Raw genomic sequence first — 17966 nt, 5'->3', positions numbered from 1 at the left:
CCTCGCTTCCCCAACGACCTAGCCTGGAGGGAGAGGCCAACACGGGTTTCCCACCTACCCTCCCCAGGGGCAGGGGTGAAGACACCTCTTCCCCTTACCTGCCAAGGCCTCCTGGAAGTCCAGGAAATGTGGGGGAGGAGGGCAGTGGGGCAGCCTCAGCTTCAGTCTGGACCTGCTCCTTCCCCCAGCCTAGAGAGAGGGTGACATTGGGAGGGGGCCGCACCCCAAGAAGGGTCCCAGGAGCTGCTTCCAGGAAGCTGAGGAGGAAGAGATGCCCTAGGACCGGGGATGGGGGTGTTAAGTGGTGGTGGTGGTGTGTGGTTTGGGGGTTGAGGGGCTTTTTGTTCGCTTTGGGGGGAGGGCTTGGGTTGCTGCCCCGGCAGAATGCGTCCAGCCTTGAGCCTCAGCCCCTCCCCCATGTCTCTCCCCCACCCCCAGGTCCCGCTAGAGCGACATGATGGTGGAATCCGCCTCGGAGACAATCAGGTCGGCTCCCTCTGGTCAGAACGGCGTGGGCAGCATCTCCGGGCAGGCCGATGGCGGCGGCGGCGGGGCCGGGGCGGCGGGCGCTGGCGGAGGCGGCGCGGGCAGGGACTCCGCGGCGGCGGGCGCGGACAGCAACGGCGAGATGAGCCCGGCGGAGCTGCTGCACTTCCAGCAGCAACAGGTAGGAGCAGGCGCCCCTCCCCAGCAACCGGGAGCAGGAGGGGGCGCGCGGGGCCTCTTCCCACTCTCTTCCGGGGGCCGTGGGTCCCAGGCTTCCTGCCAAACAGCCTCACTTTTAACCCTCTTGAAAAGGTCCAGCCTCCAGGGACTCCCTCTGCGCCCTCCCATTCCAGTGGCCACCTAAAGGCCCGGGTGGGGAGGGGGAAGCCACGAGGGCCCAGAGGTCGCTGAGCTTGGAACAGTCTCAGAAACGCCCACAAAGGCAGAGAGACACCCCCCCCACACACACCGGGAAGTAGGCTTGAGAATGTGTGTCTGAGGTGGGTGGTCGCCTGGGCTCTCCTCCTGCACACTGGCTAAGTTAACAGGGTTGAGAGAGGGAGACCCCTCTCTAGGGTGCATGTTCCTTGGAGGAAGGGGCTGTGTACACAGGGGTATCTTCACTTTATTTGTAAAATATTCCCCACCACCATCTCCGCCTGGGCCCCTAATCCAGACTGTGAAGAAATTAAGTTTCCAGGCACGAGAGTCCAAAGCAGCTAGGAAAAGGCCAAGAGCAGGAGGCCACAACAGGCCTCCATTTTTAGGGGTCAGGCTGGGAATCCTTGTCCGCCTTCTCCTTCCCTTTTCCCCCTCTTCATCATTCCACCCTAAACTGCAGAGTTCAGGAGTTCAAGACCAGCCGCTGAAGTTTGAGAGGCCCTGGGGTGGGGAGCCTGGTTGGGTGATGAGAGAGCAGGGGCCCCAGGCCCTGGCCCCACAGCCCCACCCCTGGAAAAAGGGAGAATCATGCTTGACAAGTTCAGGAGAACCGGCCCAGCCAGCCCTGGCCTTGGGATTCTCCTCCTTTTATTTGACTTCTCCTCCAAGCTCACTGGTGGCACTGCCCCTTGGGGGCTGTGCTGGGAATGCAGAACAGTCAGATCCTGCACGCCTCCCCCCACACCCCCAACCCTGCCTCATGTGTGCACAGATGTGTATACCCACCTTGCCCTCTTGTTCTCTCCCAGGCTCACCCTGAAGCTCCTCCCCCGATCCATAGCCCCTCGGGGCCCTTTCCCACCACACTCTGGAGCTGGAGGTCAGACTGGGAGCAGCATTGTCCCGAAGCCCGGCACCCTGCTGAGAGTTGGGCAGCCACCACTAACACAGAAACGGAACCAACCCGGGTTAAGTCCCAGCCAGCCCCTTAACCAGCAGTGCAACCTTGGCCTCATGGGGCCAAGTCCTGGGGCCTCCCTGAGCCTTGGCCTCCTTGATGCCTAAAGTATAGCGTTTTTAGGATCAGGTGCAATCTGAGCGTGAAGTCTCTGCACGCACCGAGTGGTCGATGTGGATGCTGACAGAATTGTGGACTTTAGAAATGACTTCCTCTTACGGACTGTGGAGACCTGTCACCTCTCCCTGGGGAGATAGCCCTTGGGAGTTTGCTGGCATCTCCCAAGCCTTCCTAATAAGCAGGATCTCTGGGGAAGAGACCCACAGAGTTTGTGACATCTACTGGAGACAGAAGGTCAAAAGGCCAAATCCTACCCTTTGTGAAAATAATAATAAGACGCACCCCACCAGAAGTCTCCAAGGCCACCCATTTTTTATAGCCACCTCTTCCCTTCCCCCACCTCTGTGCACACAGGGCTAGGAAAGATTTTGAATGTGGTGGGGGATGGGACAGGGTGGGGGGGAATCTACTGACACTGGAAAGTGTCTTTTAAACAATTACTTCAACTGCAGAGTGAACACAGATATCTGTATAACTGGGGAGATGGGTGGGGAGAGACAGAACTTTCTGTACTGATCAGGTTTCTTCGCTCTGCATTGCACACAGCCATGTTTTGCCATCTATATTCCACATTCTAGTTATTCCTATTTGTTTTGGGGAATATCCCAAAGTCCTGGAAAATCCTATATCTGTTTCACAAATAAACTGGGGTGGAGATTTGGAGGCAGGCGGAGGTCTGTTTTATCCATTTGGGCTCACTACGGGCCTGGTGCCTGGGGCCAAGGAAAATATTTGAGACTTAAAAAAGGTTCTCTTGGCTCCAAGCTATGAAAGAACCCCGCAAAATTAAAATTATAAGTTTTTCAATTAACAGGAAAGTCTGTGGCCCGTCCTTCTAGCCCCAGTCTATGAGTCAGGCTTTGGGGGAAGCATCAGGGGTAACATTTTCCGGTACCCCCAACAACAAAGGTTCCTGACTATTTGTGGGGGTAGAATAACTGTAGAAAAGAAAGCCTGGCCCAGTGGGTTCCTCCTGCCTCCCCTCAGCCCCAATCAGGAAGTCCTTTGAGGACAAACAAACAAATAACCTTGTTTGGTACTTTGCGTCTTTCTCATACACAGGTCACTTGTCACCAGCCAGCTCTGGGAGGTGGGGGCTATTATTCCCATTCTACAGATGAGGGGGCACTGACTGGGCTTGGTGACACAGGAACAGCTGTAGCTAGACTCCAGGTCTCCTGGTTCCTGGACCAGAGCTCAGCACAGCCTCCTTTTGGCCACTACCCTTGTCCCAAAGTCCCCTGGGAAATGGAGGGAGTGAGGTCTGAAACATAGTAGGTGCTAAATAAATGTCCACTGGTGAGTGCATGAGAGCACTCCATTCCCAGCCCTAAAAGCTCTTAGACACACGAAAGCAATACAGCCCACAGGCGCTAAGTAGCCACTCTGGAGGACGGAGGTTGGGGGCAGGTGGGCGGGCTGTGCACTGCTCCTATTCCTCCCCCTCGGGCCTCCTTGGGCCTCCAAACCCCTCTGCCTCTTTCCGTCTGTCTGCTGGTCTCTGTCCCTCCACTCTGGGTAGATAAGTCCTGGAAATGCAGGCTTGGCCTTTGGGACTAATGAGTTGACAGAGGGGAGGGAGATAAACAGGGCAAGTCAGAAGTCAGGCCAGTGACAGGACTTGAGGCCGAAACAAACAGTGCTGAAGAGGGCGGCTGCATCACTTTGGAAGAGAGCAGAGAGCAGGCACCCGTTTCCATGCAACAGCAGGCCGGGAGCTTGTTCAAACAGAGGCTGGGGGCGGGGGTGGGGGGTGACATGGCTTGGCTGCCAGGCCCCTTCTGACTAGAGAGAGGGTCCCCCGCTGGCTGCCCCCCCCCCCCCAGCAGTCAAGGCCTCCACTTCTGGCTCCCAACTCTCAAGCTGAGTGGCAGAGCACACTGGCTCCACGCTGTCCTGAGGGCTTTCCCTGGGTCTCCAGTCTCACCCCTTTACGGGGAACCCACCATGAGAAGAAGGCTCAAGGTGCAGTAGGCCTTGGAGCACGCATTCATTCAGCAAACATGCATTGACCCTTATTTACACGGGGCTCCCTGCCGGCCAACTGGAGTTGATGATCCCCAGCTGCTGTTAAAGAATACCCTGGGCCCAGCAGACATGCCAGCTGCCCACCCATCCCCTTCCTTCACCGAGCAAAGTCTCCTTCCTCCCATTTTCCCTCTGATGGCTTTTTTCTTTGAAGGTTGGCCTTGCATTTTATCCTAATCTGATTTCACCTGGATGAAATGTCGCCCCAGGACAGGGTGGGGGGCTGTTCCCCCAGGGACTATGCAGATACCCTTTGGGCTCTGATGGGGGGCAGCGAGGGCTGGGATGAGTGTGGGAGGTGGCAGGTCCGGAGAGGCCTTGGGGACGGGGCCTGACCGCTCTGGCCTAGGAGAGCCGATCTTGGGGCCGGGAGGGCTGGGCCGGGTGGGGTGGAGGCTGGTGGAGCTGCTGGCGGCCACGCTGAAAGGCATCCTGGGCCTCTGGAGCCTGCACTTCCATTGTCCTCAGGTTTCGGGGGTGACAGGTCAGTGAGGGTCACAGGAGGGTTGCCTAGCGTCTGGGAACTCCCACCGCAGTTGCTGTGACAACCGGGGCCAAATCCCACCCTGTTCACATCCTGTGAGGACATTCAAAGGGGTTGGGGGGCTCTGCACATTAATGGGCTTTTAACTCACCCCCTCCTAAGAGATGGGGGGGATGTCAGAGCACAGAGGAAGAGAAGAATGGAAGACATTTTTTATTTCCTCCCCCATCTGGCCCTCCTCTGCCCAAGCTACTTAGGGGGACAGTGTGGGAAGGGAGGCTTCTGGGGTGAATTAGCACACACACACACACACCCCCACCTCACACACACTGTCAACAGTGGTCTTGAGTCCTCAGGTCAGGGACACATTTCTCCTTGGGACTCGTGCCCCGAGACTCTACTCTTCCTCTCTGGTCTCTTCCCTTTTCTTTCAGTAGGATGAGGCCCTCCGCAGGAGGTGCTGGGGACCTGGAGGGAGAGTTGCCCCCCCCCCCATCCCCAGAGGGGAGACACAGGAGCCTGTCAGTGAAGCCCTTGCCTCACCAACAGCTGCAGCATAGCTCACGGAAATGACTTGCCAACTTGACGCCACCAGGAAATAGAGGGTCGGGGAGGAAGGCAGCCTCCAGGGTCGTGGGGGTTGTGGCGGGAGAGGGCCTTCACCCCCCTCTTGTCCCCGTCCTGGGTTACTAAGCCAAAGGCCTCCCTGTTTTGTCTTTCTGCCTCCCAGTCCGATAAAAAGAGTTTCCCCAGGAGGCCGCTAGGGCAAGGCGGGTGGGAAAGTCAGAGGAGAGGCCCCAAGCCCAAGGAGAAGGATCCCCCAGGGCCCTGCTTTGCTGGGACTAGGAGGGAACCAGCCCACCTTACCCCCAGCCTTCCCTTCTGGTATGGAATTCTGACACCCTCTCTGTCCCTCTTCCACCCTCTTTTTATGCCAAGGTTCTTATCCGTACTGATTGGGAGCTTGGGGACAGAGGGGAGAATTTGGGAGAGGGGTGGCTGAATGTTCCTCTTCTGAGAGTGAAAGAGTAAAGTGGGGACGACCACCCCTCAGTGGGTCAGCTAGTTCTTCACCAGTGGGGTGCCTTTATTCTGAGCAGCCCCAGGGGGAGTCCTTGGGAAGGGACTGGCGTGCCCCCCTCTATGTCCCACACTTGAGCCTCCTGCAGAAGCACTAGTGTGAGGGATCGTGGCTGGGCCCAGGGTGGCTCTGGACCGGGAACTGGAGGTGTCCCGCTTCTAGAGAACCCACAGCTGCGGTGGGGTTCTGGGAGGCAGTGCGAGCCAGCAGGGGGGTGACGGGGCAGGGCTGCCACCTCCCTGCTCTGTTTCCGTGCCTTCCAGATCCCCCCAGCTCCCTGGCCCCACCTCCTGCGCACCCCCGCGGGGCAGGGAGGGAACCTGGGAGCCAGAGAGGAGCGCCTTTCCCCCCTCAGAGCCTTAACCCCCTCAGGGCGGCTGGGGTCACTTGTCAGTTCTCATCTCCTGGAGGCCAGAGGCCCTTCTTGGTGTTGGTGGGGAAGGGGGCCCGAAACCCAGCTGTGCACCCAGGCTCTGAGTCTCCCACCCACGTGGGCCTGCCTGTATCAGCCCGTTGCTGGTTTTCATTTTAATGGTTCTAATTTGAGAATGCGCCAATGTCATTTTTACGAGGTTGGTGTAAAAAAAATTTACAGCCTTTCCAAAAAGCTTTTTTTTTTTTTTTTTTTTTTTTTTCAAGGGAAAAAGGTGTAGAATCACTTCAGGGGTTTTATGGTCTCCTCTCCCCCATCCTCCTTGCCCCCCTTTTCTGTGTCATTTCATTTTTTTATGTCTCTGCTGGAGGACAAAGCCTAGCTAGTCGAGAACTTGGATCTCCCCGGGTCAGTACCTTTAGTGGTGGCAGCCACTGACCTCTGACCCTTCTCCCTGGGCCCCTTCCCTCCACTGTCTGGCCTCAGAGGAGTTGCATTTCAAGCAGTGGATGGAGAAGTGTTTCCTGTTTAATTCAAAGCAACAAGTACTTATTAGGCACCTACTGTTTACTGGCAGCGGGTTAGGTATCTGCCCTCAGAGATTCTATCCCTGCCTGCTTAAGATCCTCCAGCAAATCTTCCTCAAGCATAGAATGAAATCAAAACCCTCGTCCCTGTGTGAGCTGGCTCCCGCTCACTTCTGGGACTTCCTTCCAGGCACAGCTTGGCTACTCTGGCCTTGGAAGTTCGTATATGCTCCGAGCTTAGTCCCACCTCGGGGCTCTTGCACCAGCTCTTCCGTCCACCGCGACTACTGTCCCCTGAAAGAGCTCCCTCCTCATCCTAACAGTCTCCTCAGACAGGCCTTCCCAGGCCATACAACTTAAGTAGGCAGCCAGCCATCCTCCAGGTAATGCCCCGTGTCACGCTGACCACCGTCTCTTCCTAGCCTGCTTGTCTTTGTTTTAGCGTCTGGCTCGTCCCATTAGAACGTGATCCCTGTTAAAGCAAACACCCGGCGTCCCCTGCGGCTAGGACAGTGTGAGTGCCCAGTGGGGCTTCACAAATCCTCGCTGAATTATTGATAAATGAATAGAGAGTCATACTCTGGCTGTGGGTAAGGAGAGGGGGCGTGGACAGGTGATAGGCTTTCCTGGGGCTCTTCTCAGGTTTGGGATAGGCTAACCGCCACCCCCCATATGCCCTCCTTGTGTCCCTTCCCCTAAATCTAGCCAGCCCCAGTTGAAATTAATCATCAAGACAATGTCTATCTCAGTTTTGCCAACATTAGCTAGATGCAGACAAAAGAAGCTTGGATTTTATTTTGGCTGCCCCTCCCCACAATGCAGATGAAACCTAAATTTGCCAGGGAGTCCTCCATCTTGCCCGGCCACTTAGGGCTCCTCTTCCCTGCCCAGAGCCCATGGCAGGCCCAGGGCATTCAGATTCTGCCTCTGCTACTGTGTGACTTGGGGCGTGTCACTGTCCCTCTCTGTATCATCTCCACATCTATGACGTGAACCACAGCTACGCTTCACAAACCGTTTTGCTTAAGATCCGCTCTAAGAGATACATTTTACTTGCAGCCCTAGAACACAGTTTCATGAAACAATGCTTATGCTCACCTAATAACTCTGATGCTTTCTTAATATGTGTGTGTGTTCCTATTTTTTTTGACCCACTAAATTGCTATTATGACCCACCATTAGATCATGGCCAGAGATTTAAAAAACATGAGACTGGAGACCCTCCAACACTTCCAGCTTGCCAGGTCTGTGAGGTTCTCCAGCTCCATTCTCAAAGTTCAGCCCTTGCAAGCTTGTCTCTGAGCACCATGTCCCCGCCCTCCCAATCCTCAGCCCCCAGAAAGGACCAGTAAATAGCCCTGCACCTGGCCTCCATCGAGAGGATGCTGGTCCCTCCCCCCTGAATTCTCAGAGACCGAAATGAGGGTTTGGTCTCATCCTGCGGACAAGAGACCCTCCTGCTCCAAGACTTGTTTTTCTTTTCATAGCAGCCCCTGTTGCTCTCCAAGCTCTGGCTTCATTCCTCTCCATCCGTTATAAGCCATTTGTTCCTAATTGCGGAGATCCTGCTAATGACTTCTGAATGGATGGGCGGTGGGGGGGGGGAGGGGGTGGAGTTCGCCTTCATTAGCAAGACAGTTCTTGGGCTGGAGGGGGAAGGGGTATAGGCTAGGGAAGGGTTTGGTGAGCCGGTCCTGCCAGGCGGCGCTGGACAAATAACCAGGAGCTGCCAGGGAAGGTGGCAGATTAATAGTAAAGACACAAGTTGGTGTCCATTCCGTACCCACCGGGTGCCCGGCACGGTGCTAAGTACTCCCCGTGCCTCGTGTACTCTTCATAGCAGCCCTGGGAACTAAGGACAGGGTTAATCCTATTTCACAGAGGAAGAAACTGAGACTCAGAGAGGTAAAGTGACTTACCCAGGGTCACTCGGTATATGGTGGAGCCAGGGTTTGGATCTGGATCTCTGACCAGGGTCCATGAACTGAACGGCCTAGCACTGCCCCCTTTGAAGGAAGACTAGAACTTATCCTCCAAAGCACAGAGCTGGAGATGAGGTTTTAAGTCCAAGGGGTGGAGAGAGGGGATTTAAGAGGCCGAATGACTTCCCGGTTTTGCATTCTGCCCCGAGCCCCCCATCTCCCTCCCTCCCTCCTAAGGGTTCCTTGATGGCTTCTCCTTCGTATGGGATTCTAAATGCCTTTCTCCATCCAGGCTGTGTTTGGGTATCTCTGGTCCTCGGGGAAGGGACATCGAGCCCAGCTTCCTGACGATTCCTGTTTTGGTCTTGTCTACCCGCCTGCACCAGCCTTAGCTCCCCTTCACACCTAGACAGCTGAAAGCACCCAGGCTCTCGGGGGAGACCAGGGTCACAGGCCTAGAGAGACCATGTTCAAGCTTCTGAAGGCCCTGCCGTGGGTCGGGGTGGCTGGGCAGTCAGAGGTGTCCGGACTCCATTTCCTGGCTGTGGGACCTTGGGTCTCAGTTTCCTTGTCTGGAAGATGTAGACCGTGTCACGGGCCCTGCCTCACTCAAGGGGGTGAAGCTTCAACAAGAAGTAGCCCTGTACAAATGCCAGCTCTTGAACCCTGTCCGCCTAGCCTGCCTCCCCTGTTCAGCCTAAACCAGAGTGAATTGCACAAATGTGTCTGCTGCTGGCTGGGAAGGGGGCTCACAGATGCTTTGACAACATGTGTGTTTTCAAGGGGGCTGTGACCTGGTTGGCATCATCAGAGAAAGTGGGGCTGGCTCTGTGGGGTGGGGGCCACCACTGCCCAAGTCTCTCAGCAGCAGGCAGGCTGGTGATGTAATCAGGCCCCAGGGCCAACAGCCGGTATAGATGAGTCCTGGCGTGTCGGAGTGGGGGATAGGACCCAGGTGGGGCTTCAGGAAGTCTCCCGACCTACCTGATCCCTTGGGTGACTCCCCTGGAGGTGGGCATCCTGGGCCAGAGGGACCCCCTTCGCTCCCAGGGTGCTGTCCCCAGCCTGGAGTCTGGATGTGTGGACGGTGGTAGGGAGTGGGGAATGGAGGAACACTGGAGTACGCTGAGCGGTCAGGGTCATGTCCAGGCCATCTGGGGAGGGGAGCTTGGACCCCAGGTCCAGGGTCTGCCCATCACCGTTACCCCTGGGCACCCACAGCATGATTTTTCAGTGGTCCCCAAACCACTCTAAGTTGGGTCAGGGCTGAGCTCTAAGCAAATTACTACACAAAATGACCTTGGGCTGTCCACCGTCCCCTCCCCATCGCCTCTAAGCACAGGACCTGTGCATGGCGGGCGGCCATGCATGTGAGTAAGTGAACGAACGAAGGAATGAATGAAGTGCCTGCAGGGCCCTGATGACCTGAGGGCCCCTGTGGGCTCCTCCAGCCTCTCCTGCTGCCAGCCCGGGAATGGTTTCAAGGTCCCTGGACTTGCTGGGCCATTTCACTCCTCTGTGCAGTGGGGGTCACTGTGCTAGGAACACATTTCAGCCTCCTGGTCCACCTGAGGACCTCGCCCCTCAGGACTCCTGTCAGTAATAGCTAGTGCCGCCACCTTCTTTGGGCTCTGCGGCCCGGTGCTCACCTCCGCTCCAGCTCTGATGGGCGGCTGTCCTTACAGCTCTGCAGCCATGAGTCCAGCCATGAGTGGGCCCAGTTCTGTGTGTGTCTCGGCACCCAGCACAGCCCCTGGCACACAGGAGGCGCTCAGTAACGTGAAGGAAGACGTGCGTGGGGGCAGTCCCAGGAGGACCCAGCCTTGGCTGGGCTCCCTGTCACTGGGCCTGCAGGGGAGGAAAGACCCAGAGTGGGAGGAGGGCAGGAGGGTGAGTGAAGGGACCGTCACAGATTAAGACTATAAGGCCTGTCATTTTTTCCTGTAAATGTTGTAATTTCGTGCTCCAGGGGACCACAAAGTAAGAGAGTCCACGGGGAGTGAATCCAGCATCCCAGGTCCCTCCCCTTACTTCCCCTGGAAACCCCTCCCCTGTGTTTCCGCTCTGGTCACCTGGGCAGGCCAGCTCCTCCAAGCCTTCCTCTTCCCCCAGCTTGCCCCCCGTCCTCTGGCCCCCAACCCCTTTACCCCACCTCCACCTTTGGAGGACAAAGAGCATGTGTCTGACTCATTAGACCTGGAGGGGGTCACGCAGGCACCTAGAGACAGGGGCTCCTTCCTGATGACCACGTGGCTACTCTCTTCCTTCTATCAACCCCCTCCCCCTTTCCATAGCTTCTCAAAGCCTTTTGACTGAGAAAGGTCAGATTTCTACTTTTCAAAGTAATCTTGGAGAAGAAACCCCTGGCCACTTGTCCAGGGGAAGAGAGGGGTTGAGGAAGGCCTAGGATCTGGGGGTGGGTGGGCTGGTGAGGGGCACGCTCATGTGAGCTCTAGGTCTGCTGGGAGCCATGTGCCCGCAGGTCCACCAGTGAGTATTTGGAGACCGTGCTGAGGGAAGCTAGGTTCGAGGCCGGGGGCGGCTCGGCTGTTCAATGGCAGTGAAGAAGGGGCTTCGAAGGGCGTGTGCACACATGCAGTGGGCACTCGTGATGTTTGCAGCTGGTGAGTGTGTGCGAATGCGTCACATAAGGTTTTGCCTTGTTGGCGCTTGTGGTGAGGACAAACATGAGTGTGTGTGTGTGTGTGTGTGTGTGTGTGTGTGGAGCTGAGGGAGCCGCAGGGAGCATACCTCGTTACACAGGTGCGCTGGGCAGGAGTCTGTGCCGGCCACTGGCTGACTGAGCTGAGGGAGAGAACACACATTCCCGAGAAGGGAAGGGAACGGACACTTCGCGATGCCACCTTGGTACCAAGCTCGAGTCCTCCCGCCCCCCTGGTATTTCAGAGATGGATAGTGTCCTGGTTTTGCAGAAGAGACTGAAGCACGGGGAGGTCATAACATGCCCAAGGTCGTACTCAGCAGCACAACTGAGATTCAGACCCAGGACTGTCTGATGCCAGAGCACCCTGTCAAAGACCTGGATGCAACTGCCTGCGGTGCTGAAGGAGATTTTTGTGGAACATGGGGGAGGGCAGGTTTTGTGCTCCTGGAATGTGGATTCAGGACAGGTCCCCACATCCCCTGCCTCTGAACTCCACACTGACCCAGAGTGGGGTGATGGAGGGCTTGGCCGTCCTTACGGAGAACTTCATGGGCCTCCCGCCCTAACCCTCCTCTCTCCCACCACACCTCTCACTGCTCACCTTCCAGGCTCAGCGATGGGCCAGAGCTGTTCCCCTGCAAACTCCACACGCTTCCCACTCCTACGACCCTGCCAACTCCTAGTCCAGTCCAAGCCGCCAGGGCCTCTGAGCCCAGACCACCACAGTGAGGTCGGAGTTACTCGCTGGAAGTTCACACATGCCCTTGAGGACTTGACCGAATTCCCCCATGCCACAAGACCCTGCATCCAGATCTCTGGACTCAGAAAGCCACACAGTGCTCAGACCCTGAGACTCCACCCTCATCCCCCTCGACTGGGTGCAGTGACCCCAAGTGAATGCTTCTCCCTTTGCCTCCAGACTGGCCCCCCCGGCCAAGGCTTCCTGGACTCAGATCCTCTCTCTGACACCTCCTGGCTGTGTGATCCTGGGCAGCTTACTCTACCTCCTGGAGACTCCATTTCCTCAGCTGTAGAATGGAACTGATAATCCCTACCTCACAGCCTCACAGGAAGGATTCAGTGAGATCTCGTGTGTGAAAGGGCCTGACACATAGTAGATGCTCAGCAAGTAGTACCAGTATTAGTACGTGGAGTCCATCTGCTGTGCTTTCCCCTGGGATCCTTTTGTGGCCACTGTCCCTTCCATTTGCTGCCCCCGTTGAATCCCAACAAAACCTCTCAGTCCCAGAGTGAGGCCCCTATGGGCTCTGATTCCACACCCTGGTAGCTCCTCTCAGGGACTCCTACCTTTAGGCTTACCGCCAAGGCCGGTTGCACTCTGCGACCCTCTCACCCACCCCCAAGACCTTCCACCTCAGCCTGGCCTCCTTCCCTTTACTGCCCCCAGACAGCCCCTGAAACCTGGATCCTGCACTGCCCCCTGACCACCCCCTGCCTCCTCCTGGCCCTTCAGGCCACTGTTGGAGCAGGTAGGCCCTGCGCTGACCGACCCCTCTCTTGCAGGCTCTCCAGGTGGCCAGGCAGTTCCTGCTGCAGCAGGCCTCAGGCCTGAGCTCCCCGGGGAACAGTGACAGCAAGCAGTCGGCCTCTGCCGTGCAGGTGAGGAGGATGGGCTTGGCCCCAAGGGACAGGTAGGGCCAGCTGGAGGATGGCTCTGGCCAGTCCCCAGTGCCACAAAGCAGCAGCTTTCCAGAAGCAAATGTGGTCAGTGCAGGGGTGGGGTGAAGAAAGTTCACTTTCTCTTGTCTCCACCTGATCGCCCAGGCCTTCCTCTGCTCAGCCTCTTTGTGTGTGTCACTCAGAGTTTGTGTCTGCGTTCAGCTCACGCCCTCTCTGGGTACCTCCCCTTGCTTCCCTTCCCTGGCTCTGCCCTTGAGGGGGTCCCTGTCCCTTTTCAGGTTTCTGTTTCTCTATCCCCTTGGGTCCCTTGGCCTGTCCCTCTCTCCCCGCTCTCTCTTAGATGCTGAGGTCACCACGTGCCCCCTCCCCATCTCTCACCCACCAACTCTCTCTTGTCTCCCCCAGTTTCCTGTCTCTTGGTGTCTCTCTGTCTCTTTTGTTTTCCTTTGCACAATCTGCCCTTTTTTCCCCCTTTCCCTTCCCCCAGCTTGCTGGCCCATCTGGCTGGCTGGGGGAGGGGAGATCTGTGGGAGGTTGGGGTGGGGGGAGCTGGGCCTTCTGTTTACCTTTTGTGTCACAAAGAACTTGGGAGAATTGCGGTCTGAGTTGGGTGGGTCACGATTCGGGCAGCCAGCTCCCCTCCCCCTGGGCCCTGCAGCCTTGCTTCCTCGCTCTCCCACCCCTCCCCACAGCAGCAGGGGAGGCTCAGAATTGGGGAGAGGATTAAGTAGGGCTTTGAAAGAAAGTTTATCTAGGGGAGGAAGAGTGAGCAGGATCCTGAGCGAGAAGCTCTGGAGGTTGTGGGGGTGGGGTGCTGAAGGAAGGAGGGAAGTGAAAAAGACAGCAGGGATGAGGTGCTGGGTGCTCCGAGAAGGACCCAGAACTAGGCTTTGTCCTGGGGTGGGGCGGGGGGTGGGGATTCCAGTGCTCTGAGGAGTATCTGAGTCTTATATCAAACAAGCTTAGTCAAACAAGCTTATGTTGGGAAAATGGTTTGAAGAAGTTCAAGGTGACTGACAGATACAGGGCCTGAGCAGTGGCCCTCTTTTAGGAGTCTTGAACCTAATGAGACAGCCCTCAAGGGAGAGGAATTGGGCCAAGATGGGTAGTGGTTTGGGGGGGAGGTGAGAACAGAATCCAGAAGGTCAATAATGGGAAGAAGAGAAAGTTCTGGCACTGGAAAGATGTAGAAGGTTCTCGTACCCATGTGGTGTGAGGACTGGGCCTCTTTGAATTAGGGATCCCCCCACTCCCCACATATTCCGTGAATCTGAAGTGGCCCTCAGGCTACTGCTCTGAGTGGTCCTCACCCTGGGCCTGGCCTCACACCCCCTTCTAGGAACTGGGAGGGGTGGGCTGGGGAACAAGACCGTTCCCCCAGCCAGAGAGGTCCTGCTGGCCCAAGGCAGGAGGGAAGGAGCTTGATGGTAGTTGGAGGGACTGAGGTCAGGCATCAAGAAGGACTTAATGGCTGGCTATGAGGGGTAGGAGATCTGAAATAATTGAGAGGGGAGGGGAGGCTATGGAATCTTCCTTAGGAGAGCCCCTTTCCCAAAACAAGAGCAGCCCTGGATGGCTCAGAATAAGAGACAGAAATTTTGGTCAGAGAGACAGAACAAATGATCCTTTTCTCAGGCCTTCTCTCTCCTTGCCTCCTCCTCCGAATCATTGACTGATTCATCCATTCATCAAATACTTGCTCAGTACTAATGAAACTAACAGCATTTACAGTGCTTACCACGGGGCAGACACTAAGTGCTTTACAAGTGTCATTGTCTCCCTTTATCCTCACAACCCTATGGGGTCTACAGATGCTATTATTAGCCCCATCTTGCGGATGAGGAGACCTTGGCCCAGATAGGTTAAGTCACTTGTCCTGAGTCACACAGCTACTAAGGGACGGACCCAGGATTTGACCCCAAACAGCTAGCTCCAGAATTTAGACTTGAATGCCTGTACTGTGCCATCGTGTGTGCTTTGCACAGTAGTGAACACCAGGTGTTCCCAGGTGCAGAGCCCTGGGCGGGTGTTTCTCTGGTTTCAGGGAGGCGGCGTTCATGGGGCCGTGTCTGAACTTCCCCAGGAGTCTGGAGCTCCAACTGTTGACCCTCTTCCTCTTCCAACCCTGGGTACCTTCCTTGCCTCTCAGCCCCACCCTTCGGTCCACAGTCTCTTAGGAGGGTGGAGCTTCTGTCCCTGAGTGGGGCCCAAGTCCTACAAATAGCTTCTCTGTGAGTAAAGTGGTTAATGAAGAAAGATAGATGGCCACCCGTTGGCCCCCACATGACAGGGCAGCTCCCCAGTGCAAGGCAGGATTGGCTGCCTCACCTCCCAACCTTGTTCACCACCCCTCTCCTGGAGCCAGCTTCAGAAGTTTCTAGAACCATGTTAGTGTCCAGCTGCAGCCTGGAGATGGCCTAGCTTGTGCCCAGGCCTGGGTCACAGGTGGGGAGAGGTCAGTTACAGAAGGCAGCAAAGGTAGCCGGGAGTTTTGAGGGGCGGAGGGGACAGTGGCTAGGGCCGGGCCCCTTAGCTCTGCCCAACCTCCATAGCATCTTCTCAGCACCGCTGAGGCTGACACTTCCAGAATTTCTGGAAATTCGTCTTGGTGCCCCATCACTTCTTTCTTACTGCAGCCCCAGGCCAGAACTAGTCTGAGGACTTCCTTCTGGTCATCTGCAAGGGAATTTCACCAAAGCTCTGGCCTGGTCTCCCCACTGAGCCAAGGACCCTAGATCCCATTTCAGAGGCTTCAGACGTTGAGTTTGGGTCCTTGATTCTGGCATCAAATTGTATCCGTGGGGTGTTCAGCCTCTCCACTCTCAGCCCCCGGACAAGCACACTGTACTCATGGTGGGTGGAGGACCCAGGGGCCTGGGCAGGGTCCCTGAGGGAGGGGCTGGAGGCAGCTGTGGGCGGTTAGCCCACGGCTCACACTGCCAGGGCTTCGGTAAGCATTTGGCTGCCCTGGCCACTCTCCAGACAGTGACTCACGGGCCTTGCTGAGCTGACAAGCCGACAGCGCCTATCCTGACACATCCCAGCCTAGTGAAGGGTCAGCGGGGACACCAGTGGGGCTCCAATTCAGTTCTCAGAACCCTAAGGGGCATGGAGGGGGGTGCATGGTGTTAGCCAGCTCAGGAGCTCAGCATGCAGCAGCCACCTCCTGACCTTTCTTGGCCCCTTGGGCCCTGGGAGACCAGTATACCCAAAGTAATCTGGCTGCATGGAGCCGCCTCTCCAGCCGGCTGTTGGGCCAATTGGCAGGAACGGCGGGGGCCAGGGAGGCCTTCCAAGGTCACCTCTTCCACTCCCCTGCGTCCAAGTAGGAAAGCCCCAAGGAAGGAAATGCCACATCCTTTCTTGCATGCCACTCACCGTGACTCACAGCCCTAGTGGCTGGAAAGATCCCCTCGTGTCTGGGCTGTCTCCCTGCCTGGGCCATGTCCTTCTCTAGTTCAGTCCTCCCAGCATGAGGAGGGCAGGCTGTGGGCCCTGGTCCTCAGGAACCCTGGCCATGTGGTGCCTTCTGGTGTTGGAGAAAGAGGGAAAGGAGGAGAAGAGGAAAACGCAGAATGTTTTACAAAGTAGTTTTCTCTACATTTGTATAGAATTTAATGGCCTACAAATCACTTTCACTTACCTCTATTCCCACTCCCCCTTTGGGGACAGGCCGGGTTATTTAAGTTCTCTAGGTCTCAGTTTTCTCATCTGTAAAACGGTCATGATGATTAGACCCGCTCCCCCACCCCCATTTGGTGTGAGGATTTAGGGAAGTGCCTAAAGGCACATCATTAGCACCTAGCGGCCTGGGTGGAAAAGGTGAGGCAGGTGATTTAGAGAATCCTCCGAGTCAGGGACAAGAACCTAGGTCACCTGACTCAGAAATCCAGGACTCTGAGCTCTGGTGGGCACCGCCACGGGAGGAGGAAAGAAAGGACAGCCGAGCCTCCTCCCAGTCTCGGGGGCACCCAGCAGAGGACACAGGCTGACTCCTCAAGAGGTGTGGGGGTCTGTGTCACTGTCTGCCCCCTCGCCCAGACCCCTCTGAGAGGGAGGACCAGAAGGCCCCTACGGTCTGGCTTTCTAGAGTCTCCTCCAGATACAGCTGTACAAAGGGAGCTTGGCCTTTGTATCTCCAGCCTCCTGGACCCCTCCGCTCCCTGGATAGTTCAGTTTCCAAACACGCTTCCTAACCTTCCTCAAGATCTGCTCCGGGGTAGGGAAGGCCGTGTGGATGGGGAAATACCAGGAGCCATGGAGTTCACAGACCTGGGCCTGAATCCCAACCCTGCCACTTAAGGCTCCTCGTTAGAGGCCCCTGGGAGCCTTCACTCACACACAGTGTTCACGGCCAAAGAGCGAGGGTATGCCCTGCCCAGGGCTGTTGGCACAGAGATGGCTGGGATAAAGGAGATAAGCCCAGGGCTGGGGCTCAGCCATTAGTTACTGGGGTGGGGCGGAAGAAGAATCGGGGGCACTGGGAGCTCCCCCATGTCCCTGGATCTACAACACTGCCCCTGCTACTCCTCTGCCTGGGGATTCCCTCATTGGTGGCTTGAGGCTGAGTCCTGCCCCTGCCAGGGATCTGGAAGGGAACCAGCTCCTCCTCCCCTGCCCTACCCACGCGGCAAGGGGGAGGTGACAGGGGCCATAAGTCCCCTGAGGACATAACCTGTCACATCCTGCCCAGGACAAGTCCCTACAGGGTACTGCTCCCTGACTGGGCTGCCCAAACCCCTCCCTCCCCACCCCTGGGCTAGCAGACAGGCCTCTGATCTGCTGGGGGAGGTATTTCAGCTCAAGGGAGCAAATACTCAGTGAGGGCCTGCTGTGTGTGGGAAGGGGGGGCGCTTCTAAGACTTGGCAGTGGGAGGGGAGATTAGACAAGCCGGGCTCTGAGCCCCATCAGGGCACCTGTCCTGCCAAAACCGCGGGACAAGACAGCGTTGCACCTTGGGCCTCCCTGGCTGGGACTGCCCAAAGCCCGGGGATTTCAGGGAGGTGGGGCAGAGAGAAGAATGATGTTACTGCTTTTCCAGGAACCTTTTGCTGGTAGCTAGGTTCTCTGAGCCTCCTCCCGAGGCCTGAGCCAGGGCCAGGGATAGAGAGCCTCTCCACGCTGAGACTCCTGCACGTTCCTGCCGGAAGGCAGGTGTCATCTCTTCTAGTTCAGCTCCTGTTTTAGGGTTTGAGGAAACTGACAGCCCAGAGACGGCAAGTGACTTGCCTGGAGGGCACACAGCAAATTCACTCCAGAGCTAGGAGTAGCAGCGTGCCTCCTGCCTGCCTGCCTAGTG

General features: G+C 56.8%; 1 protein-coding gene across 4 annotated transcripts in view; it reads left to right on the top strand.

The window, feature by feature from the left end:
• Positions 1-17966, top strand: part of FOXP4 (forkhead box P4) — a 51225-nt gene that overhangs the window by 18193 nt on the left and 15066 nt on the right. For all 4 annotated transcript variants that reach the window (XM_045777026.2, XM_045777024.2, XM_045777025.2 and 1 more), the window contains exons 2-3: positions 439-667; positions 12550-12645. In XM_045777026.2, the coding sequence (XP_045632982.1) occupies positions 455-667; positions 12550-12645 (309 nt within the window). In that variant the 5' untranslated portion in view covers positions 439-454. The remainder of the gene's footprint in view (positions 1-438; positions 668-12549; positions 12646-17966) is intronic.

The sequence above is a fragment of the Ursus americanus genome, chromosome 29, assembly GCF_024610735.1.
Source record: "Ursus americanus isolate L20-20 chromosome 29, mUrsAme1.1.p, whole genome shotgun sequence".
Classification (NCBI taxonomy): Eukaryota; Metazoa; Chordata; class Mammalia; order Carnivora; family Ursidae; genus Ursus; species Ursus americanus.
The sequence above is the reverse complement of the archived record's forward strand: the minus strand, read 5'-3'. Positions and strand labels throughout refer to the sequence as shown.